This window comes from Heteronotia binoei, chromosome 2 (assembly GCF_032191835.1).
Source record: "Heteronotia binoei isolate CCM8104 ecotype False Entrance Well chromosome 2, APGP_CSIRO_Hbin_v1, whole genome shotgun sequence".
Taxonomy (NCBI): Eukaryota; Metazoa; Chordata; class Lepidosauria; order Squamata; family Gekkonidae; genus Heteronotia; species Heteronotia binoei.
This window is the reverse complement of record NC_083224.1, coordinates 23,816,213-23,842,315: the sequence shown is the minus strand read 5'-3', so window position 1 is coordinate 23,842,315 and position 26,103 is coordinate 23,816,213. Positions and strand designations below refer to the sequence as shown.

The 26,103-nt window shown below is 46.3% G+C and overlaps 1 protein-coding gene across 1 annotated transcript in view; it reads right to left on the bottom strand.

Annotated features, from left to right (window-relative positions):
- Positions 1 to 18,413, bottom strand: part of HRH3 (histamine receptor H3) — a 51,557-nt gene extending 33,144 nt beyond the window's left edge. The window contains exon 1 of the mRNA XM_060230705.1: positions 18,142 to 18,413. Within this exon, the coding sequence (XP_060086688.1) occupies positions 18,142 to 18,394 (253 nt within the window). The 5' untranslated portion in view covers positions 18,395 to 18,413. The remainder of the gene's footprint in view (positions 1 to 18,141) is intronic.
- Positions 18,414 to 26,103: the final 7,690 nt, after the last annotated feature.

Genomic DNA, 26,103 nt, shown 5'->3' with positions numbered 1-26,103 from the left:
TTTACTGTTGTTTTTTTTCCCCTCCAGACCTGCCCAATGAGTTCTTAACTGTTCCATTAAAATCTCCCATTATCAAAACTTGATCATAGGTCAGTTCATCAAGCTGTTGTATAATGTCTTTAAAAAAGCATCCTTTGCACCATTAGGCGCATACAGTCCCAATAGCAACGTTTTCTTTCCATTTAATATTGTTTCTACTGCTACAAATCTCCCATCTTTATCTTTAAACACTAAGTTTGGCTCCAATTCTTGTTTAATATAAAAAATCACTCCCCTTTTCTTCTGTTCAGCCAATGAAAAAAATTCTAGTCCCAATTGTTTATTCCATAAAAATTTGTAATCCTTTTGTTTAATATGCACTTCTTGTAAACAAATTATATTACAGTTTTGTTTCTTAATCCAATGAAATGTTGCCCTTCTTTTTTGTGGTGAATTTAGTCCATTTACATTCCAAGACAATAATTTGTAATCCATCATGATGCAAATTCTTTATTTTCTGTGCATTTGTAATAGTGATTCTTTTTCCCTGAAGTTCAAAGCTCAGACCTTCAGGTATTATCCACCTAAATCTTATTCCATTATCTCTTAATTTTTCTGTCAATTTTTATATTTTCTTCTATCATTTTTCACTTGCCTTGGCAACTCCTTCATAATTCTTACTCTACTGCCTCCCACTATCAATGTCTTTTCAAAGTTTTTATTCATGATCCTTCCCACCATTTCCTTTGTCATAAATCTTATAACAACATCTCTTGGTAAGTTATTTTTCTTGGCATAAAGTGAGTTCACTTTATACATATAGTCATACATATTTTTAGTCTCTTCAGGATCTTCCTCTAAAAATTCTGCAATTATTTTTATTATATATTCTTTTAGATCACCATCTTCCTTTTCGGGTACTCCTCTCAGACCTATCTGAGTCTCCATCAGTTTGCAGTCATGGATTGTCACTTTTTCTTGCATTTTCAACAAGGTGGAATCATATACTTTCATTCTGCCTTCTACCTCCTGAACTTTCTTAGATGTTTCCTCAGTTTCCTTTCTGAGATCCTCCATATCTTTTTTAATCTCTTCAATAATTTCTTTTTTCGATTCAGTTATCATCTCTATCATACCTCTCATCATTCTGGCCTCCATTGCTTCTAATTGGTCCTGCATTTTTTCTAATGAAGTAGCCCTTGTACGGGGTTGCTTGTGTTCTGACAGCAAAATTTAGACCTCACCAAATTCAAATTCAACTATCAGATTCAAAAGAATAGGACTTGCCTTTTATAATAAGCCTGATTTCACCATCCTCCAAGCTCCCAAAATCAAGATATTTATTTTTAAAGTCTTTAAATGTTTCAAAATGGTGGACGCAACTTTTTGGTGCTCCTCACAATTTTTTTCCCTTTTAAAAACTTCTAAAGTCCACACACATAATATGTCCAATAATACTTATCTTCTTGTCCTCTTCAGAGTTAATTCCAACAATTTTTAATGTCCCGAACACTTTAAAAACCTTATCTTATTTTTGACCTCCAAGCAATTGCTGCCGCTATTTCTCAATGGTGTTATATTCCTAGAGTAGGTTTTCCATCCACTACTTCCTGGTTTACTTGCCATGAAGTCTCATTCACACTAGTAAGGGGATCTCACGATACTTGACGTACTTCCTGTTTTGCTTGAATATGCTGCACGTCTGTGATGATGGTGCTCTTTTTTCAAAACCGCAAGTAGATCAAACAATAAATTCCTTTCCACTTTTTAGCACTGTCCTTTATATTTACAAAGTCCAAAATTCACCTCTTTTTCCCTTCTTCTTCCAAGCTTTCTAGATTTTCATTTCCCACCTTTTAAATTTACTCCATTAAATTGTAAATAGTCCCGGAGTGAAATATAGTAATCTGTACCTTCTCTTCCAGTTATCCAAGTTCCCACCGGTCTTGCGTAGCTTTAGATGTTTAGCAATGCCCAAGAAGCTTAGGATTCTGTCGAGCTTATGTCAAATAAATGACTCTGAAAACTTCTGCAGATGATGAAAATGCAACTGTTCCTGGAGACCCCTCAAAGGAGCCCCCCCCCCCGGGACTCCCTTTTAGCCAAGGTAAATCTCCTCAAAGTTTCCTGTGCATATCTTGGACTAATCTCTGACTGAGAAAAGTAGGCAGTAGGCATTAATTACCCTTCCACTACCCCGAACAGACGTTCCAGCCTGCTCCCGTTATGAGAAGCAGCTCAGCTCGACATTTTCTTCCCCCGGAAGTGAATAAAGAAAATAGCACATATTTATAGAATGCAGGCCTTACTCTAATTGTTAACCCAAAACTCAAATGACAATAGAGCTCTCTATTTCCAAAGAAGAAGACTGCAGATTTATACCCTGCCCTTCTCTCTGAATCAGAGACTCAGAGTGGCTTACAATCTTCTATATCTTCTCCCCCCACACACACCCTGGGAAGTGGGTGGGGCTGAGAGGACTCTCACAGCGGCTGTCCTTTCAAGGACAACTCCTGCGATAGCTATGGCTGACCCAAAGTCATTCCAGCAGGTGCAAGTGGAGGAGTGGGGAATCAAACCTGGTTCTCTCAGATAAGAGTCCACACACTTAGCCACTACATCAAACTGGAACCTTCCTTCCTTCCTTCCTTCCTTCCTTCCTTCCTTCCTTCCTTCCTTCCTTCCTTTCTTTCTTTCTTTCTTTCTTTCTTTCTTTCTTTCTTTCTTTCTTTCTTTCTTTCTTTCTTTCTTTCTTTCTTTCTTTCTTTCTTTCTTTCTTTCTTTCTGCCAGATGAAACGTAGGGCCAGTGGAATCTAACTTTTGAGATTGTACAGCAGTGCTTGCAAACTGAGCATATGAACACACAAAACTGCCTTCTATTGAGTCCAACTATTCGTCTATTGAGGTCAAGATTTTCTACTCCAACTGCCAGCAGCTCTCAAGTGGAGGCCTTTTATGTCACCTACTACTGACGTTTCCATGAATAAAACCTGGGACCTTCCACACAAAAAACTGATAGATCTGCTCAGGAACATTTTGCCTTGAAATGTTTTTTTAAAGTTCCATGCATCCTGTATCAAGAACACTTCAAGCAGGAAGAAGAGGACATAGGGATTCATGCAGATGGAGGCGTTCCCTAACGTATACACAAAGCAAACTGACTTACAGTGACCTCAATAAGGGGCTTCAAAACAAGTGAGAAACAGAGGTGGCTGGCCATTACCTTCCTCTGCAGAACTAGATTTGAGTCCAGTAGCACCTTAGAGACCGACAAGATTTTTTTTGGGGGGGGGACTCCTTGAAGTTTATACTTCCAAAATTGCATTGGTCTCTAAGGTGCTACTGGATTCAAATTTAGCTGTCCTGCTGCAGACCAATGCCACCACCCTCTGACACTATGTTCCTCTACAGAGTCTTCCTTGGTGGTTTCCCCGTCCAAGTATTGACCCTGCTTAGCTTCTCAAATCTGATGTGATCCGGCTATATCGTGCCACCTTCCCTCCCACAATGTGTGTGTAGGTAAAGTTCCACCAAGTTGCAGCCAACTTACGGCTACTGCAGCAAGGGGCTTTCAAGGCACATGAGAAGCAGAAGTGGTTTGCCATTACCTTCCTCTGCAGAGTCTTCCTTTGTGGATCCTCAGGCCTTGTGCCAGCCCTGATTGGCTTCCATGACAAGGGCCGGCTCTGCATTAGGCAAACTAGGTGACTGCCTAGGGTGCTGGTCTTCTGGTGTCACAAATTGGTGATGTTATCAGTGCGGGGGGGGGGGCAAAAGTTAGCTTTGCTTAGAGTGCCAGACGTTTTAGGGCTGGCTCTGCCCATGATCTGATGAAATTGGGCCAGATCGTGCCATCTTCCTTCCAGTGTGGTGTAGTGGTTAAGAGCAATGTTCCCTCTAAGCTGCAGAGTCTTGTGAACAAAAATTCAACTTTGTAAGCACTGATATTACAGTTGTGGGCTACTGGCATTAAAGTTGTGAACTACTGCATAAATGACTGTGTTCTGGGGCCATTTTTCCTGAGCTAAGACAAAAATGTGTGAGCTGGAGGCTAAAAATCTATGAACTGGCTCATGTTAACTCAGCTTAGAGGGAACACTGGTTAAGAGTTAAGACTCTAATCTGAATAATCGGGTCTGATTCCCCACTTCTCCTCCATATGACACTAGCTGTGTGACCTTGGGTCAGTAATAGTTCTCTCAGCCCCACCTACTTCACAGGGTGTCTGTTGTGGGGAGAGGAAGGGAAAGCAATTGTAAGCTGCTCTGAGACTCCTTTGGGTAGAGAAAAGTGGGGTATAAAATCAGTTCCTCCTCCTCCTCCTCTTCTTTTTCTTCTTCCCACAGTCCCAAAATACCCCAGCATAAAATCAACAAAAGACCCCCAGAATTCTAACCCAGCTAAACCTACAGCAACAATTTAAATTACACAGTACTTTTAAAAACCAGACAAGACAGGCAAAAATAAAAGCAATCAGTAAGGTGAATAACCACCAAACAAATTCATTAAAAGCAGATGAGATGATTTAAAAGTCCTGAATCGACCTTGATGTTGTTCAGTGATTGGCAGCAGGTAGAGGGAGAGAACATTTTTAAAGCTCAGAGGGGGGGGGGGTTAGCTATGGAGAAAGCCCTATCCTTTGTGACTACTGCACCCTATCTCTGAAAAGGGAGGAACATGGAAAGGACCTGAGATGCTGTATGTAGTTCTGGACCAGGACCAGAAAGTGGTCCTCCAAGTTTCCTGGTCCTTAGTGAAGCAGGCAGCTTGAATCAGGACAGAAATGAACAGATAGCCAATGGAGATCTTGAAGCACAGACATATGTTACCTGTAGACCAACACAGTTATCAACCTTGTCGCTGCCAGGGCCGGATTAACAATTAGGCCAAGTAGGCACGGGCCTATGGGCCTCCATGCCTTTAGGAACACCAGGCCAGCTTCCCTCACACCTGTTTCCCCGCTGCTTGCAGCCCTCCCAGTCTGCTCACACAGCCAGCAACGGAGCCACACTTTGCCCAACTTGCTTGGTACGGCTGCTGCTGGCATTATTGCTAAGTTTGCCTCTCTCCGCCTCTCCCCTGCAGTTTTGTCAAAGGGGCTTTTGAGAGAAGGTACCTGCACGCTGCAGCAGGGGCCACAGGTGGCGAGGTGGGCACTCCGACTCTGAGATAATTTGCAAGGAGCACCCTGGGATTTCGATTGCCTAGGGGCCTCCACTGGGTTTAATCCAGCACTGGTCGCTGCATTCTGTATCTGAAGACATGAACAGTGATTCATGACAGCTCATCCCCTGCCACAAATTTTGTTATTCTTTAAGGTGCTACTGGACTCTTGGCTCTTTTCTACCGCTGCTCATTGAAATGCTGCTCTCATTGGCGCTTTTCTACCGCTGCTCATTGAAATGCTGAATTGAGCATTTCCATAGATCTAAAAACAATAGCGTCAAGAATACAATTTGACAAATTTTACAAAAATCTATATATTGTAAAATTTGTCTAATTGTATTCTTGACACAATTGTTTTTAGATCTCTGTTTATATTGTGTTGCCATTGTTTTTTCTGAACTGCCTTCCATGGCAGTCCCTTGAATTTGTTTTGACTTTGCACAAGACCTTTGGTCAGAGGAATGGAAGAAGAAGGAGGAAGAGGAGATTGGATTTATACCCTGCCCTTCACTACCCAAAGGAGTCTCAGAGTGGTTAAGAACATAAGAGAAGCCATGTTGGATCAGGCCAATGGCCCATCCAGTCCAACACTGTATCACACAGTGGCCAATATATATATATATATATATACACATACACACACACACACACACACACACAAACACTGTGGCTAATAGCCACTAATGGACCTCTGTTCCATATTTTTATCTAACCCCCTCTTGAAGCTGGCTATGCTTGTAGCCGCCACCACCTCCTGTGGCAATAAATTCCACATGTTAATCATGTTACAATCTTCTTCTGTGTATTCTTGCCACTTCTTCCTAAACTCTTCTGCTGGGTCCCTACCGTTTTGTCCTTTATCATAGCCATTTTTGCATGAAACGTTCCCTTGATTTCTCCAATTTTCTTGAATTTATTTAAACTTAATATCCTCCACCACCCCCCAAAAAAATCTTGTTGGTTTATAATGTGCTACAGGACTTGAATCTACTTATTCTGTGATCATGTTTCTGTCTGGTTTCTACTCATATCTACTATTGGATTGGTTAATATTATGGCCACAGTTCAGCAAAGGGAAGAAGAAGGAGGAGGAGGAGGAGGAGATTGGATTTATACCCTACCCAAAGGAGTCTCAGAGTGGCTTACAATCTCCTTTCCCTTCCCCGCCTCACAACAGAGACCCTGTGTGAGGTAGGTGGAGCTGAGAGAGCTCTGACGAAAACTGCTCTTGAGAGGAACAGCTCTGTGAGAACTTGTGACTGACTCAAGGTCACATCAGCAGTGTATGTGGAGGAGTGGGGAGTTAAACCTCGTTCTCCTAGATTAGAATCCACATACTTAACCACTACACCAAACTGGAAAGGGCAGCCCCACAAAGACTGTATTACAGTAATCTAACCCAGGGGAGAGAAGAGCATGGATCCCTGTATGGCCAGATCATACTTGTCAAGGAAGGATCATCATAGCTGGCATACCAGCTACATACGATAGGTGAAATCTAGGTTCAGAGGATAGCCATGTTGGTCTACAACAGAACAAACCTATGGATCAGAGGTCCATCTGTGGCTATTAGCCACAGTGTATTGTTGGAACTCTCTGTCTGGGGCAGTGATGCTTTGTATATTTGGTGTTTGGGGGGCCCCACAGTGGGAGGGCTTCTAGTGTCCTGGCCCAGCCAATGGACCTCCTGATGGCATCTGGTTTTTTTGGCCTCTGTGTGACTGTATTGAACTGGAAGGTCCATTGGCCTGATCCAACATGGCTTCTCTTATATTCAAATGGCTAGATTCAAGGCCAGTAGCACCTTAGAGACCAATATGATTTTGGGGATATTAGCTTCTGAGAATCAAGGCTCCCTTTGTCAGGTGAACTATAGGGATTTGATCATAGATCCAGCACTCCAAGCCTGGGGTCATTTCATAGAAAAAGAGGTGCCAGAACTCATTAGCACAACTCATTTGCATACACCACACACCCCTGACATCATCAGACGGTGGACTGAATCACATCAGCTCAGCATCTACCTTAAATTGCTTCTTGAATTAGAATTGTCATCATAAAACCTTACTCCCGTCATACTTCTTAAATTACTTTCTCCTGTGTGGCCCACACAGATGAAGATTTCCATCTGTCTGCTTTACACGTTTTGGTTATTTTTCCATTGTTTGTGGGGGGGAATATTAGAAAGTTTGTCAAATCTTAGAGTTCAGCAAAATTCTCACAGGGGTTTGAACAATGGAGCCCAGAAGCAAGAGGGAAGGGGGTAAGAAAGAAAGCCCACAATAAAATTTAGAGCAGAGGGTGTCAAACATGCAGCCCATGGCTGGATCAGGCCCTGGAGGGCTGCTATCAGGCCCACGAGCAACTCACTGTCATCTACTTCCTTCTCTCTTTCTTGCTTCCTTCTGTATCACAGCTTGCTTTGCCAGGCTTGTTCAGTCGCACAGGAGCTACAGAGCAAAGTCTCAGTTTTTTTCCATTGGCTGGCCAGCACATTAAACAAATTAGGTACAAAAGCTTGCAATGCCCAGCCATTTCATTTTTCCCCTGGGTCCTTTAGGCTCAAGCATTGACCATGAGATTTCTGTAATGAATGTCAGAAGTAGGTTTGCAACTTACAGATACACACCTGAACAGCATATTCAAGATTGCTACACAGAGACACAGTCTCCAGATTTTTATGCAATAATTCAGAGCAAGAGATGTCCAGTTATCAGAAACTGTTAAAGAAAATATTGCAAAAGTTCTAATCTTTTAAGCATCTTTTAAGTTTTTTTTTTAAAAAATCTTTGATTGTGTTTGTCTGCTTCCTTTATAAAGTTTATAGCTCTGCTGCCTGGCATTGCGTTTTATGATGCACATGGCCCAGACTGGACAAGGTCTCATTTATGTCCCCTCATAACAAATGAGATCCGGCCCTCATAACAAATGAGTTCAACACCCCTGATTTAGAGGTTCCGGAGCTCCACTCCTGTGAGCTTCTGCCCCAAATGAGGCCTGCTCCAAACTATGAAACTGCTCCTCCAGGAGAACAACCCTATCCTAGGTAGAATGTCCACAATCATCACCATGACCAACCTACAGAATCCAAGACTTATCTAGGCTCATCTACAGTTTATCTGCTCCCATTCGACCCATCTCTGCATCCAGACGCTGATTCAAAAATCAGCAGCCTTGCTTGATTCCGATGGAATGGAGAGACAGCAGTGCGCGTCACCTGCGTCTACATGACATTTAACTCCAAAGCTCTCCCTGCAGATTCAAATAGATGTTTAAAAAACCTCCCCTGGAGCAGTGTCTTTTGGAGGGAGGTAGACTCACAGGGTATTTTTAAACCCCCCCCCCCCACACGATGCAATTTGCAGATTGTGTTTTTTTTTAAAAAAAAAAATCCAAATAGAATATAAATAGTCTTCTGGGGTTGTTTTGTTTCCCAGGCACCCTTTTATTTACAGCATGAAACCTGTAGGTGGGAAGTGACAGTAGTTTTGCAGCATAATTTACTAATGTGCAGCTGACAATGCCCTAACCGGACAATGTTGGAGAGACAAAAAAAAAGTGCACTTAGGGTTGAAATTGAACCCCAGCATTGATGGCAAAGTTGTTAGAGGCACAGGATAGAGAAATCAGCCTTGTGAAACTAGGACATGACTTGTAGAATCTTTCGGGCTCAAGTGCCGAGTTCTACTGGAGAAAGTTTTTCTTCCAGACGTTTCATTCTCAGCTGGCGAGAACATCCTCAATGGCGTTGCAGCCGGGGCAGGCGCTCTGACCTTCTTGGCTGCTGTGCATTGAGTGGGCCAGGGCTGCTGGAGAGCTGCTATTTCTAGGCTGGAGGGGGTGCGGTGAAAGGGCAATTGGTTTGTGGATGTGCCATTGTTTGGTGGGGCCCTGGCCCCACTCAATGCACAGCAGCCAAGAAGGTCAGAGAGCCTGCTCCGGCTGCAACGCCACTGAGGATGTTCTCCGCAGCTGAGAATGAAACGTCTGGAAGAAAAACTTTCTCCAGTAGACACGGCACTTCACCCCGAAAGATTCTACAAACCCTAATGATGTTACTAGCCGTGAAAACCTGAAATCTTTGATAGGACATGACTGTTGGGGGGGAGGGAGGGAGGTTGAACAACCTTCTCCAACCAGTCCTACAGTTGGAAACAATTAGAAAAGCAGGAATGAAACTACCAGAAAGCAGGGTTCTGATACCCATCCTGGCTAAAGTTTCCAGAAAGATCCCATGCTTAGTGGTGTTAGACACTGCTGGAACAGTGCGTGAGTCACTGCTGGTGGTGTTAGCCACCGCTGGAATAGCAGCACAAGGAACATGGGTACAAGTCATCCATCAGTACGACCAAAGCAATTTCGGTTTCAAAGCTGGGCCCAAAACCCATCTGAAATTAGTCTAGATCACATGAATACACATGAAGCTGCCTTATAATGGATCAGAACATCGATCCATCAATGAGCCAGTTTGGTGTAGTGGTTAAGTGCATCATGGACTCTTATGTGGGAGAACCAGCTCTGATTTCCCACTTCTCCTCTTGGAATGGCCTTGGGTTAGCCATAGGTCTTGCAGAGTTGTCCTTGAAAGGGCAGCTTCTGGAAGAGCTCTTTTAGCCCCATCCACCTCACAGGGAGTTTGTTGTGGGGAAGGAAGGTAAAGGAGATTGTGAGCTGCTCTGAGACTCTGACATTCAGAGTGTGGAGGAAAGAATATAAATCCAATATCTTCTTCTTCTTCTTCCATCAAGGTCTACCCAGACTGGCAGCAGCTTTCTACAGCCTCAGGTAGAACTCTTACATTGCCTACTACCTGTTTCCTTTTTTAAACTGCTGGTTCTGGGGATTGAACCTGGGGCCTTCTGTATGCCAAGCAGATGCTTTTCCCCTGATATTACAATGGGTGATGCATTTCATCGATGGGTTCATAGCTGATGGGATTCATCCAAATCTTCTCGGAGTTGAGCAGCCATCACGTTGCTACTGAAAACAGCTTCTGAACCGTCTTCAAAGAAACCTCAGCAAAGAGTGTACTGTAGATACATAGGTGCCATCAAGTCACCACTGATCTATGGTAACTCCAGCAAGGGTCTTTCAAGGCAAGTGAGAAGCAGATGTCGTTGGCCATTGCCTTCCTCTGCAGAGCCTTCCTTGGTGGTCTTGCATCCCAGTACCAACCCTGCTTAGCTTCCAAGATCTGATGAGATGGGGCTATACCATACCATTCCACACCCCCACAGTTTAGACTGTGTGCATACAGTATTGTCAGTTCCAGGTTTTGGGAGCCCCTGTGCAGACAGCACCAAGGAGCACCTATCTGCCCACCATCAGGGCACTGATCATGCCTTCCTTCCAGCCCGACACACATATGCCCCCACCTGCCTGACTATTCTTCTGCTAGCAACCCATCCCACTGCCCATGCTTGCGCTACCTGTATGCCCTTTCCTGGACAGCACTGGACAGTGTATGCAGATGGGAGCAAGGCTGCATTGCCACCATAGTGCACCACCCATGAGCTTTCCTTCATGATGCTGGGCAGTTGGGAACACAGGCAGGGGAGATGATGGAGTGGAAGTGGGCCCCACCAGAAGTCCTGGTTGGCCGCTGTGTGAGGCAGGATGTTGAATAAGGTGGACTATTGATCTGTTCCACCCGGGCTCTTCTGATGTTCTTATGAAGACCTTGGCCTCTATGCTCTGTTGTTGGCCATCCAGAGGAACTGATTGGTCATTGTATGAGAGAGAGGAAGGTGAACTAGATGGACTATTGGTATGATTTCGCACAGTGCTTCTTATGTTCTTATGAAGGCCTCAGCCTCTGTGCCTTGCTTGGTGTAGTGGTTAAGTGTGCAGACTCTTACCTGGGAGAACCAGGTTTGATTCCCCACTCCTCCACTTGCAGCTGCTGGAATGGCCTTGGGTCAGCCATAGTTCTCGTAGGAATTGTCCTTGACAGGGCAGCTTCTGGGAGAGCTCTCTCAGCCCCACCTACCTCACAGGGTTTCTGTTGTGGGGGAGGAAGGTAAAGGAGATTGTGAGCCACTCTGAGACTGTGAGATTCAGAGTGAAGGGCAGGATATAAATCCAATATCTTCCTGTTGTTGTTGTTGTTGTTGTTGTCGTTGGCCCTCCAGAGGACCACAGTGTGAGACAAGATGCTGGACTATTGGTCTGATCCTGCAGGGCTCTTCTTATGTCCTTGTGGCAACTATCCCACCTCACAGTACACTGACACCAGCCCTGATTGCTACCTAAGTTCCCAGCAGCAGTGTCCAATCCAGAAGCACTCTTAGGTTGAGAGCTGGTAACTGTGGATAGGGGAAAGCAGAAGTGTGGAAAAGGGAACAGAGACGGCATTCAGCTGAGGCTATGGAATTAGAACAGGTTCTCCAGGCTTCCAACTTTGATCCTTCCAATAAAATAAAATGGGCTTGATATTTTCACTAGGGAGGAGAGGTACACATAGTAGGGATGTTTTAGAAAGCTAGGAGTTCATCTCTGTATAAGAGAAGTAAACACAGGAAAGTACAGCAATCTCTGCCCAGTTATGGTTCTTGAATCCCACCAGATTGGGGGGGGGGGACATCTCGGCCCCCTCTACCCCAGAGTTTCAGAGGACACAATAATTCAGAGCATCTTCCCAGATCATTAGTTCTACTAACTATGCAACTGCATTCCACATAGACAAGTCAAAAGCACAAATACCTTGGTTTGGTTTTGTTTTTTAAAAGAGAGTTGCCTGTTGCTATAGTTATTGTGATGTTGTTTTTTTAAAAAAAAATCATAGGAACTGTTCTTAAAATACATTGCCTTTTGGTATTCAAGAGAAGAGTTCTAAACTCTGGGTAGTGTCTTCCAAGACAATCCTATGAAGAATGACTCCAGTTAAAACCCATTTGAGTCAATGGACTTACATGGAGACAGCTCTGCACAGGATTGTACCATCAGACTCACACCCACCCTACGCCGTGTGGCTGAAACTGGAGACAGTTCCTGTTCAATCCTGTTCAATCCTATGAGTCTGGAGGATTGTTTGTTTATTGATTGGCTTCATTTCTGCTCTGCCTTTCTCCCTAGTGCAGACCCAAAGGTGTTTACAGAGTTCTTCGTGCCTCCATTTTATCCTTGTAACAGCACTGGAAGGTACGTTCAGCTGAGAGCATAGGACTGGCCCAGGGTCACTCAGCAGCTTCTGTGGCAGAGGAAAGATACAGACCTGTGAGGCAGGTCAGAAGCAGCAGCAGCAGAAGGAGGAGAAGGAGAAATAGAAAAAGAAGAGGAGGAGGAGAGGGAGGAGGAGGAGGAAGAAGGAGGAGGGGGGAGGAGGACAAAGAGGAAGGAGGAGGAAGAGGGAGGAGGAAGAAGAAGGAGAAGGAAGAAGAAGAAGAAGATATTGGATTTATATCCCGCCCTCCACTCCAAAGAGTCTCAGAGCGGCTCACAATCGCCTTTACCTTCCTCCCCCACAACAGACGCCCTGTGAGGTGGGTGGGGCTGAGAGGACTCTCACAGCAGCTGCCCTTTCAAGGACAACTTCTGCCAGAGCTATGGCTGACCCAAGGCCATGCTAGCAGGGGCAAGTGGAGGAGTGGGGAATCAAACCCGGTTCTCCCAGATAAGAGTCCGCACACTTAACCACTACACCAGGAAGAAGAGGAAGAAGGAGGAGAGGAGGAAGAAGAAGAGGAAAAAGGAGGAGAGGAGGAAGAAGGAGAGGAGGAGGAAGAAGGAGAGGAGGAGAAAGAAGGAGAGGGAGGAGGAGGAAGAGGAAGAAGGAGGGGGGGGAGGACAAAGAGGAAGGAGGAGGAAGAGGGAGGAAGAAGAAGGAGAAGGAGAAGAGGAGGAAAAGGGAGGAGGAGGAAGAGGAAGGAGAAGGAAGAAGAAGAAGATATTGGATTTATATCCCGCCCTCCACTCCAAAGAGTCTCAGAGCGGCTCACAATCTCCCTTACCTTCCTCCCCCACAACAGACACCCTGTGAGGTGGGTGGGGCTGAGAGGACTCTCACAGCAGCTGCCCTTTCAAGGACAACTTCTGCCAGAGCTATGGCTGACCCAAGGCCATGCTAGCAGGGGCAAGTGGAGGAGTGAGGAATCAAACCCGGTTCTCCCAGATAAGAGTCCGCACACTTAACCACTACACCAGGAAGAAGAGGAAGAAGGAGGAGAGGAGGAAGAAGAAGAGGAAAAAGGAGGAGAGGAGGAAGAAGGAGAGGAGGAGGAAGAAGGAGAGGAGGAGAAAGAAGGAGAGGGAGGAGGAGGAGGAAGAAGGAGGGGAGGAGGAGGACAAAGAGGAAGGAGGAGGAAGAGGGAGGAAGAAGAAGGAGAAGGAGAAGAGGAGGAAAAGGGAGGAGGAGGAAGAGGAAGGAGAAGGAGAGGAGGAGGAAGGAAAGGAGGAGGAGGAGAGGAGGAAGGAGAAGAGGAAAAGGAGGAGGAAGAAGAAGAAGAAGAAGAAGAAGAAGAAGAAGAAGAAGAAGAAGAGGGAGGAGGAGGAGGAGGTGGAAGAATTGATTTTATACCCTGCCCTTCACTACCTGAAGGAGTCTCGGAGTGGCTTACAATCACCTTCCCTTCCTCTCCCCGCAACAGACACGCTGTGACACAAGTGGGACTAACAGAGCTTTGAGAGAACTGAGACGGCCCAAGGACACCCAGCAGGCTTCATGTGGAGGACTGGGGCATCAAACTGGACCTCCAGATTAGAGTCCACCACCCAACCACTTCACCAAACTGCCTCTCTTAGGCCGAGGTGAGATTCGGTTAGGCTGAGAGCATATAATCCAGCAAGGTCACCCAGCTAGCTTCCATAGCCGAGTGGAGATTCGAACCTGGATCTCTGAGATCCTATCCTGACACTCTAACCACAGCACTACCCTGGCTCTCTGTGTAGCCTGCTTGTGCCACAGGGACTGCAGCAACAAAGACCCATGGCTTGTTTTTAAATCAGTCTCTAAGTACTGCATTACGTGCTACGTGTTTGCAGAAGCAAGAAGTGCCGTGTGGGAAATAAAAGGATGTGATTGAGTGATACCTATCTCCGGCTCTCAGAAAGACCTATGGAATGTGAAATGCTTTGGAGTTCTGAAGTATGTAGGCCTCTCAGGGAGTAATGCTGTTCGTAGGACAGGGAACCCACTATAACAGCCCCCTGTTGGGAGGCCGGGGGTTGAGTTTTCCCCTGGGGAATAAGGAAGGGGGAGTCCCCTCCCATGTTCCCTCTAAGCGGCAGAGTCTTGTGAGCAAGAATTTGTGAGCTACTGTTATTAAAATTGTGAGCTACTGGCATTAAAGTGGTGAGCTACTGCATATGATGAGCTCTGGGGTTGTCCTGCCTGAGCTAAGACAAAAATGTGTGAGCTGGAGGCTAAAAATCTGTGAGCTAGCTCATACTAACTCAGCTTACAGGGAACACTGAGAGGACCACCAAAGAAGGTTATGTTGGGGATCATGGGACCTACCCAGACGAAAGCTGTGTGGGATGGCGGGGGAATGAACAGAGGAGAGGGATGGAGTGAGATGGAGTGGAAAAAACATCTGGATCCAACCCCTCCAGTAGCCCAACCCAAACACCCTTCAACACCTATTCAAAGGCTGGTACTCTGTTTAAGAATGCATGGCAAACAGTGTTGCTAATCTGCACAAAATGTAATTTGGCTTTCTGTTCTTGCATTCTCCCCCTTTGCTGATAACATTCTTCAATGTGATTTAAAAAAAAAAAAAAAAACGCCCGATTCTTTCCTTAAGGTTATTATTCATGGGGGATCATCTCAGGGTTTTTATTAAGCTCCTAAACGACTTGGCAAGGAGCTAGTCCACCTTCTTCCCCTTTCCCATTAGCCTTTAATCCGCCTTGGCATGTCATCCATCTGGTTTGGCATCGGTGGGGAAATCTGCACTGACAACCACTTTGTGTGATCCCCGTTCCCCTCGGCTGCGTGGCACGACCATCAATCTGGGTGTCTGAGGCTTTGTGTTCAGGGACTGACTTTTTGCCATGTGGAACTTTGCCTTATGGCATAGGAAGGCTCCCTTTTTGGATTTCGCTATCCTAAGGTGAAATGCTGGCTTCCAAAAAAGCTACTGGTCAATCTGGAGGAGGACGGGGGGTGGTCTCAGGAATCAGTAGAAGGAGATTTAACTCCTTGCCAGCAAAAGCAAAGGAGGAGAGATGGTCTGTGCTCTGTCCAGACAGTAATACCGGAAGCCACCCCAAGAGCGAGTCATGATGATAGGACTGTGGTTGTGAATTTCTGCACACGTCCATCACTGGTTATTAGCCTTGTTTCCAGAATGTTCACTTTCATCAGGTTCCCATATGACGGGGGTAGCCAAACTTGCTTAATGTAAGAGCCACATAGAATAAATGTCAGATGTTTGAGAGCCGCAAGACATGAATGTCAAATGTTTAAGGGAGGAAGGCAAATAGAGGGGGAAAGAAAGCAACTTAAACTTGAAATGTATTCTCCAAGCTGCCGGCCTGCTTGGCTTGGAGAAGTGGTTTAAAGAGAGAAATGCCTTCTCCAAGCTGGTCAATGAAGTGGTGGGGGCTTCAAGAGCCACACGATATGTGTGAAAGAGCCACATGTGGCTCCCAAGCCTCAGTTTGGCCACCCCTGCCATATGATGACTTCTCCCCCCTGGCATCTACCCTCCCCCAAAGTCGGCACCCCGCTTTCCCCAAACAAAAATCTCTGCCAAGATTTTCTTCTTTCACAACACCATTTCAGAACCAGCGTATCTCTGACACGGGTCCACTTTTAGGAGAATGCTGGCAACAATGAATCAACCACCATTAAGTAAATGGTCGCTCGTACTCTTGGGAAAGCCTAGCATTACTTTGTACATCAGTTCCCATATAGGAATACCCTATCCTAAATAGGGAAAGAAGAGGGTAGAGTTCTTTTTTTTTTTATGGGAGAGACATCTTACAGAAAAATAGCAGGGGTGCTCCTGTTCATACATCCACCCCCCCTCCCTCCCACCCATCCACAAACACACACGCACACCACTTGGAGCCAAGCATGCAGATGTATCCTACCCCGATGCCTCCGTTAGAATTAAGAAGCACACAGAAGCGCATAAAAGCTAATTCTCATGCTTGGAGTTCAACAGGCTTAATGGAAACAAGCCACCTAGGAATGCAAAAGGGACCAGGTTTCGGAAGATGCACTTCCTTTGATGTGCATCTCTCCAGTCCAGTTTCTGCCCCCCTCCCCCCATATCTTTCCATAGTGTGGGGAATTATTCTTCATGACAGAAATGAAGTCAAAATGAGGGAAGCCCTGCAAACTCAGTCTACATCTCTGATTCATTTAGAGGCAGTTTAACCCCCTTCCGGAGGAGATATTATTGCCTTGAGTATCTTGATGGGAGAAAGATTTGTATGTAAGGAGGGGGAAATCCTATATTGGGGGTAATTACTTATCAAGTTTAAAAGAGGACTAAGGCAGCAACCCATCTGTACCTATCTGTAGGTATTTTTAATGGTCCAGAGTGTAGCTGCTTTGATCTCCAATGGAGCAACTAGATTTGAGTCAGTAGCATCATAAAGACCACAACATTGGGGGGGGGGGGGGGGTTATGAACTTCTACGAGTCTAAAACGCTCTCTTTCTGACAAAGGGAACTTTGCTTCTCAAAAACGTATGCTCCTGAAGATCTTGTTGGAATCTAAGGTGTTACTAGATTCAGATCTATGGTGTATGTTGTGTTTGTATACACAAGCCAGTGCATGCACACATTCTGGTGACAGGAAGGCTGGCTTGCAACGGTTCATCAAAACTTCCTGGATAACAGCCAGTTTAGGCTATATTCCTTGTCTGAAATGGAGCCTTTTTGATATCAATGGGGGATTATTCCTAAGTTACTTTTCAGGCTTTTGTTCTGAAACCAAGGTAGCCATTAAATGTAAGCAGTAAAGCTGAAACCCGGTGGTGAAACGGACCACAAATGGGTTTTACCCGCCATGCCATGGTTACAGGGTGCAAAGAGAATGCCCAGTTATATAAGCCAAGTTTTATAGCCATAGCAGATAGAAATACCACCCAGCCAACCCTCTTTGTGACAACCTTCTCCTCTTGCTTAAAGTCCATTCCCCACCACCACCATGCTGAAAGCCACCAGCAGAAGTGCCGACTTTCCTAAACACAATGGGGGGGGGAATCATTTTGGATGTATCCTAGGGTGGTGGTGGGGAGACGGGGCAACCCTCTAATTCCTTCTAATTCCTCTTCAGAAGTCATCAACAGAACAATGCTGAATTGCCTTCTGCTGAACTTGCCTCGCTGTGTTTGGGACTCACATTCTAGCCCACGGGTGGCCAAACGAAGCCCCCACTGCCCTGTTAACTGGCTTGGAAAAGGCATTTTGCTCTTGAAATCACTTCTCCAAGCCAGCCAGTGGCTTGGAGAATAAAGTTAAAGTTGCTTTCTTTCTACCTCTCCCTCCATCATCAGTCTTCCTGCCTTCCTTGCAGCTCCCAAACATCTAACGTTCATGTCTTGCAGCTCTCACGCACCTGACGTTTATCCTGCGTGGCTCTTACATTGAGCAAGTTTGGCCACCCCTGTTCTAGCTGCTACCTGAAGAAGCAAGCAGTGACTCACGAAAGCTCATCCCCTGCCACAATTCTGTTGGTCTTTAAGGTGCTACTGGACTCTTTTATACCACTACAGGCAGACTAACACAGCTTCCCATCTTGATCTAACTGAGGGTGTGTGTGCGTATTTGGCTCTGACCAGTGATCCCTCTAAGCTGAGGTGGCGTGAGCTAGGTCACAAATTTTTTACCCTCCAGCTCACACATTTTTGTCATAGCTCAGGAAAGACGACCCCCGGAGCACCCTCGTTTATGCAGCAGCTCATAACTTTAATGCCGGGAGCTCCCCCAGTCGAATTTTTGCTCACAAGGCATTGCAGCTTAGAGGGAACATTGGCTCCGACCCGCATGAAGGTCTAGGAGTGGAAGAAGAGAGGCGAAGCCGAGGCTTGGGGTACTTTACCTACTAGGAAATCGGAGATGGCCAGGTTGAGCAGGAAGTAGTTGTTCTGGGTCCGCAGGCTGGAGTCCACCACGAACGCCAGCATGACCAGCGCGTTGCCCACCACCGTGGCCACGATCAGCAGCGCCATCAGCACGGCCAAGGCGACGGTCCAGAGGGTGGAGAAGCGGCCGGCCAGCTGCTCCCCGGCGCCCGCCGCCTTCTCCTGGCTGCCGGAGCCGTTCAGCGGCCAGGCGCCCGAGGAGCTGTCCATTTCAGCACCACGGCGCGTCTCAGCGGCTCCAGCGGGCGGCCCCCGAGCGCACCATGGCCAGCAGCAGCCTCAGCAGTGCCTCGCCGGGGCTCGAGTCCTGGCGGGCAGTCAGAGGAGCGACCCCTTCTGCATCGCCGTCGCAAGTCTCCCCAAAAGTCGTCCTCCGGGCAAGCGGCGGCCAGGCGGTGCCTTCCTTCTCACTTGGCGAGAGAGCCCTTCATCTGAGCACAGGAAGCTGCCTTATGCTGGATCACACCCTCCTCGGTCCATCCGAGTCAGTGCTGTCGACTCAGACTGGCAGCGGCTCTCCAGCTGAGGTTTCCCACGCCTCCTTGCCTGGATCCCGTTTGAGTTGGAGATGCCAGGTCTTGAACCTGGGACCTTCTGCTCTACCACGGAGCCACCGTCCCTCCCTCTCTTGGCTTGAGCCTCTCCTTGTCTCCGCGTCTTTCTGCCTCTGCGGAGCCCGCCTCTGGCTTGTCCCCCTCCTCTCAGCTTTTCCCTTGTTTGTTTTCTTTTTTTAAAAAAAGAGGGGAGGACGAAGAGGAAGAAGGAAGGAAGAGCCGTGGGCGGGGGGGGGGGGACAACTCTGCTCAGGTGAGACCGTCGATCCTCCTGCAGCTTTGCAAGTGAGCGAGCAGCCCACAGGCAAAACACACACACACACACAACCACTCCCAAACCCCAAGTCTGCTTCCAAAAGGTGGAGCCAGGCTTCTTCTCACCCAAAGAGAGCTCTCCGCGCCGCTGAGCTGCGAGGAGAGAGCGCGTCAGAGCCGGACAAGCGCTTGAGGGCAGCTCCGAGCTGAGCTCCCGGTTCTTCTCCCCCACCACCACCACCACCCCACCCCCGTTTCAACCAACCCGCATCTGATCTTTTTTCTTTCAACCCTGCCTTTCAGATGCTGCCCGGTCAACTTCACTCGGGGTGCAAACGCTGCGCGATCGGGGTTTGGGGACAATTACAACTGATTGCATGAATAATCAGTGAGGCTAAGCTGGGAGGAAAATTGCTAGGAAATAAGGGATCCCTACCTCTGTGTGTGTGTGTGTGTGTGTGTGTGTGTGTGTGTGAGAGAGAGAGAGAGAGAGAGAGAGAGAGAGAGAGAGAGAGAGAGAGAGAGACTCTCATGTGGAAACAATATGACTTTTCCTCCAACTCCAGGAAATAGTGCCTAATGATTCAGGTATGTGTCGTCTTTCTGATTAATATTTGCACTGCATTTTTTTTTTAAAATCAGTGAGGTTCATTGCAGTCTCTATTGCGTCTCTTGTCTTTATCAATCCCTGTGACCGGTGTTCCCTCTAAGCTGAGTTAGCGTGAGCTAGCTCGCAGATTTTGAGCCTCCAGCTCACCCCTTTTTGTCTTTGCCCAGGGAAAATGACTCTAGAGCACACTAATTGATGCAGTAGCTCACAGCTTTAAGGCCAGTTGCTCACAAGGCAGAATTTTTCCTCACAAGACTCTGCAGCTTAGAGAGAACATTGCCCGTGATGTGTGTGCTTTTGTTTGGTGTTAATTGTTTTCATGATGATATGTACGGATTTTGTGGTATTTTACTTGTGAATAAAATATATCGCTATAATAATAATTATTAATATCATCATCATCGTTAAGATGGAGAGTCATCTGAAAACTAGGGGCTTGCTGCTCAGCCACAGCAGAACTGGAATCTGAATCCCATCTCTTTCACGTTTTTTAGAATTTCACTTTTACCCCATCCTTCTTTCAGGACATAACTCCCATGACTTTCATGTTTGTTTATTCGTTCGTTCGTTTTATCCCATCCACACTCCAAAGCAGGGGTCTCCAACCCCCAGGCTGTGGACCAGTACCGGTCTGTGACCTGTTAGCAACCAGGCTGTGAGTTGTATAATTATTTCATTAAATATTACAATGTAATAGTAATAATAATAAAACAACAACATTGGATTTATATCCTGCCCTCCGCTCTGAATCTCAGAGGGGCTCACAATCTCCTTTACCTTCCTCCCCCACAACAGACACCCCATGAGGTGGGTGGGGCTGGGAAGGCTCTCACAGCAGCTGCCCTTTCAAGGACAACTCCTGCGATAACTATGGCTGACCCAAGGCCATTCCAGCAGCTGCAAGTGGAGGAGTGGGGAATCAAACCCAGTTCTCCCAGATAAGAGTCCACACACTTAACCACCACACCAAAATAAAGTGCACAATTGTATCATCCCAAAACCATCACACACCACCACCCCCCCCCCGGCCAGTCCGTGGAAAAATTGTCTTCCACAAAACCGGTCCCTGGTGTCAAAAAGGTTGGGGACCACTGCTCCAAAGAACTCAGGGAAGCTTACAGGGTTCTCTGCTCCTCTATTGTATCCCCACAACCACCCTGTGAGGTAGGTGAAGGCTGAAGGAGAGAATGACGGGCTCAAGGTCAGTCGGAATAACCTTCCCAGCCGTCCAGATCCAGCGCCGGATCACACCCTGTGGAGGCCCCTAGGCAGCTGAAATCTCGGGGCCCTCTTGCAAATTATCCCCACTGCCTGTGTTCCCCACTGCAACCTGCAGGCACCTTTGCAAAAGCCCCTTTGACAAAGCTGCAGGGGAGAGGCAGAGAGAGGCAAACTTGGCGATGATGCCAGCAGCAGCTGCACCAGGCAAGTTGGGCGAAGAGTAGCTCAGTTGCTGGCTGTGTGTGCAGACTGGGAAGGCTGCAAACAGGGGGGGAAACAAGGGGGGAATCTGACCCAGGGCCCCTAAAGGTGTGGGGCCCCATAGGCCAGTGCCTACATGGCCTAATTGTTAATCCAGCCCTGTCCATATCTTCACCCAACTCTCTGATCTCTACACCACGCTGACATTGGATACAGGTATGATTGCCTGGACATCAGTTTGGACCAATGTTCCCTCTAAGCTGCAGAGTCTTGTGAGCAAAAATTCTACTTTGTGAATTACTGGTCTTGTGAGCTATTGAGCTTGTGAGCTATTAAAAAGTTGTGAGCTATTGGCATTAAAATTGCATAAATTAGATTGCTCTGGGGTCATCCTTCCTAAACTAAGACAAAAATGTGTGAGCTGGAAGCTAAAAATGTGTGAGCTAGCTCACGCTAACTCAGTTTAGAGGGAACACTGGTTTGGACATCAATAAACATAAGAGATTTATTGAGATTCCTGCTTGAGACCTATTTCAAGCAGGAATCTCAATAAATCTCTTATGTTTACCACCATCCTCCCAGTAGTGCTTTATTAGATTAACAGTGGATGAATGTAATTTCCTGGAAGCACAGAATTCTTCTCCAGGTGGGAAAGGAGAAAATCTGTTCCATCTAGGACTGATGTCTACAGGGCTATAGAAATCTTCAAGTGGCTGGGGAAAAGAGAATGTCTCACAAGCAGGAATAATAGTCTAGACATGCACCAGAATACTAGTCAAGCACCAAGATGGTAGAATGGACTGCAGCACTTAAAACGGCAGAGGAGGAATTACGTACATAATTTTGAAGTTCCCATGCAAGTGGAAAGATAACACAGCATGCAAAGAACTAAGCCAGAAGTTCTCAATTCAGGTGCTAATTTTTCACATACAGGAATTTTACATTTGGGTAGAACAGTAACATTGTGACTCTTCCCACATAGTGTCCAAAGTGGTACAACCCCATTTTACCACCTTTCTTGCCACATGTGAAGGCTCAAGAACAATATTTCCTTCCTTCCTTCCTTCCTTCCTTCCTTCCTTCCTTCCTTCCTTCCTTCCTTCCTTCCTTCCTTCCTTCCTTCCTTGCTTCCTTCCTTGCTTCCTTGCTTCCTTCCTTCCTCCCTCCCTCCCTCCCCTCCTCCCCATACCACTTTCCCCCCTAGAGGTCTTGAAGTAGCTTACAGTATTCCCCCACTCCTCTGTTTTTTCCTCACAACAACCCTGGGAGGTGGCCCAAGGTCACTCAGTGAGCTTCTGTGGCACAATGAAGATTCAAACCCGGGTCTCCCAGATCCTCATCCAGTACTCTAAGCACTACATCACACTGGTACTCTCAATGAATCAATGGATGCCAAGGTCGTGAGGTGGACCCCCAAAAAGGAAAGGCCATAACTGAAACATCTGGACACCAAAGAGACAGAGTTGACAAAAAGCTGCAGTGACTCAGGGATATTATGTAGCTTTCCGAAGTGCTGGGATCAAGGCAATAAGTCATTCAATGGATAATCCAGGCTTAGACAAGAAGGAGATGGAAGAAGACGCTGATGAATGTGTCACTGAAGAAGAGGATGTCTAACCCAGCTTTGCCTAACTTCACATATCACTCTGAGGAAGGAAGAAGAAGAGAACAGCTCAGAGAGAACTTGTGGCTGAGTCTGTGCTCTTAACCACTACACCAAACCAGTGCTCAGTGACTGATAGGCAGGCAGAGAGAGAGAGAGAGAGAGAGAGAGAGGCAAGCAGGTAGGTAAGTAGAGGGAGGGAGGGACTAGCAGACAGGGAAATTGATTGAGGGAGGGAGAGATGAGCAGCCAGGCAGACAGGTGGGTGGACAAACAGACAGAGATTGGAATGAACAGACATGCAGGTAGGTAGGTAGGTGGGTGGGTGGGTGGGTAGGATGGAAGATACTGTTTCCTTTTGATCATGTCAGCCAATGCTGTCTCAGTCCCACACTGTGCTTTGCGGTCTTGGTTTGCATGCAACCCTTTCGAGATCTGGAAGATTGAATCTCCAAGAAATTGGTGCTTGTGATGTTGAAGTTCTGAGATATATTGGCATTGGGGGCTCTTCTCAAACCCCCTTTGAAAAAGACCATTTTGAAACAGGGTTATTAAGGCTGGCATCTCTGTTGGAGGACGCTTTGAGAAGTTCCTCACCCTTTATGGACACATGAGCACTAAAAGCACTTTCTGGCTTTCAAGTTTGGAGATGTAAATATCATAAGCATCTTTTTCCATGAGCACCTTGGAATTGTCAAGGTTGGACCATTGTTGTGGACTTTAATGAAAAGCTCATGGGCTTTGGCAATGAACTGAGAAATTTCTTGTTGCACCTTTGTATAAGTTTACTTATGAGACATTATAAGAGCTTTGTTTAATGACATCTGTGGCATTTGTTGATCAGTCATGATGTTATATTGTTGCTCCGTGGTCATTTTATGGAATCTTTTCAAAAACTTTTTTCTCCCCTTCAGAGACTAACATAAGAACACAGGGGAGGGACAGTGGCTCAGTGGTAGAGCATCTGTTTGGTAAGCAGAAGGTCCCAGGTTCAATCCTTGGCATCTCCAACTAAAAAGAGTCCAGGCAAGTAGGCATGAAAAACCTCAGCTTGAGACCCTGGAGAGCTGCTGTCAGTCTGAGTAGACAATACTGACTTTGATGGACCCAGGTCTGATTCAGTATAAGGCAACTTCCTATGTTCACATGTTCACAGGAGAAGCCCTGTTGGATCAGGCCAGTGGCCCATCCAGTCCAACCATCTGTCACACGGGGGTTAAAAAAAACAAACAGTTGCCATCAGGAGGTCCACCAGTGGGGCCATGACACTAGAAGCCCTCCCACTGTTGCCCCTCCCCATCCCCCAATTAACAAGAATACAGAGCATCACTTGCCCCAGACAGAGAGTTCCATCTGTACCTTGCGGCTAACAGCCACTGATGGACCTCTGTTCCAGATGTTTATCCAATCCCCTCTCGAAGCCATCTATGCTTGTAGCTGCTTGTATGGCCTCTCCCATAGCCTGAGAACTGGGCATTTCCCAGTGAAACAGTCATATTAGTCTAGTTAAGTAGATCCCATTTCCCACCATTCCTAAGGGTCAGTAAGCTAACATCTAGAAGAAAATGGGAGTGAACAAGAGAGAGAACAATGATCAGCTAATATGCTGGTATTTTTAATTTTCCTCTTAGAGAACTGGTGCTTAGGACATGGAGGTGTCTTCATGATTAGGTTTTTTTAAAAAGAAAAAGGAGACATACAGAAGGAAAAAAAGGGAAATGGAAAAGTATAAATTCATCAGTAATTTTACAGTTTTATGAGTAGTTGCCTACAACAAGTAAAATCTGGTTAACTATTTAATAAAAATGCATAATTCCAGGGCTTTTTTGTAGCAGGAACTCCTTTGCATATTAGGACACACTCCCTTGATGTAGCCAATCCTCCAAGAGCTTACAGGGCCTACTGTAAGCTCTTGGAGGTCTGGCTACATCAGGGGTGTGTGGCCTAATATGCAAAGGAGTTCTTGCTACAAAAAAAGCCCTGCATAATTCACATGTGAGAGCAAATAATGAAACATCCTTATTTCAGTATTTTGAAGTGAGTGCTCTTTTTAAGAGATATCTTATACCAAATCGGATCCTTGGACCATCAAAGTCAGTATTGCCTACTTAGATTGGCAGCAGCTCTCCAGGGTCTCAGGCAGAGTCCTTGAACAACACCGATTACTTGATTCTTTCAACTGGAGACACCAGGGACTGAACCTGTGACCTTATGCATGCCAAGCAGAGGCTCTACTCCTGAGCTACAGCCCCTACCTTTTGGCCTCTAATTCACATAGGAAGGTTTGGAGCAAACTCCTGAGACAACTGAAGTCAGCTGTCAAAGTGACTGCTACTGAGCTAGATGGCCCAATGACCTGACTTAGTATAAGGCAGCATGCGTGTGACTGTCAAGACCCCAGCAGTTCAAAGATCACAGACAGTCCATTCCAAGCATAGCTATTTATTGATACATGACAGGTCAGAGCAAGATGGTCCTTGTGGAAAGTGGCTTTGGCGGGCTTTTGCCCTTCTCTTACAGCTCTGGTCCAAACTGTTACAGATTCAAAGGAAAGCGGGAAGCAAGCAGTTCCTCCCCCCAAGATTCTTCCCAGGCCCCTCACAGGTGTGTACATAATCAGGCATGAGCGATCTTGGTAACTCTTGAGACTAGGCAGAAAGGAATGTTTCAACTGTTACACAGAGATAGCAGCAAAGCAAAGCAGAGATAGTGGAAAGCGAATGTGTCTTGATATAATAATGGCAAGAGTCTTCTTGACAGTGACTTTGGACACCTTCCTTATTCTGCTCAGCAGCCTGAATAGCCTAGCTGTGCCCAAGCTCATTGGAGCCTGGGAGCTAAGCAGAGTTGGCCATGGTCAGTCCCTGGGTGGAAGACCACCAAGGAAGATGGGGGCTGCTACACAGAAGAATGCAATGACAAATCACCTCTACTCGTCTCCAGTGTTCCCTCTAAGCTGAGTTAGCATGAGCTAGCTCACAGATTTTTAGCGTCCAGCTCACACATTTTTGTGTTAGCTCAGGAAGGATGACCCCAGAGCACACTCATTTATCCAGTAGCTCAGTATTTTAATGCCAGTAGCTCACAAAGTAGAATTTTTGCTCACAAGGCTCTGCAGCTTAGAGGGAGCATTGTTCATCTCTTGTCTGGAACATCCACAGGTGGGGTCATCATGAGTCACTTTTGCAACTCAGCAGCATATTCTTCTTATTTTATATAGCTATCAGTTTTGCTATGAACGTCTCAAAGCAATGTACAGGTTGCCTGGAGTGCCAACGTTGGCGGGGGGGGAGGGATCTGTCTAAACTGTCCACTCAACAGCTGAATCCACGAGTCTGAACCAAAGGGCCGGGGTGAATATTCTAAGGCCGTTGCCTGCTGTAACACTATTAAATTTAAGCATTACTTTTTTTCTGATGTTAATACGTTAATTTTGATGTTAGCACCTTCTTAAAATTAAAAATCCTCTCAAAGC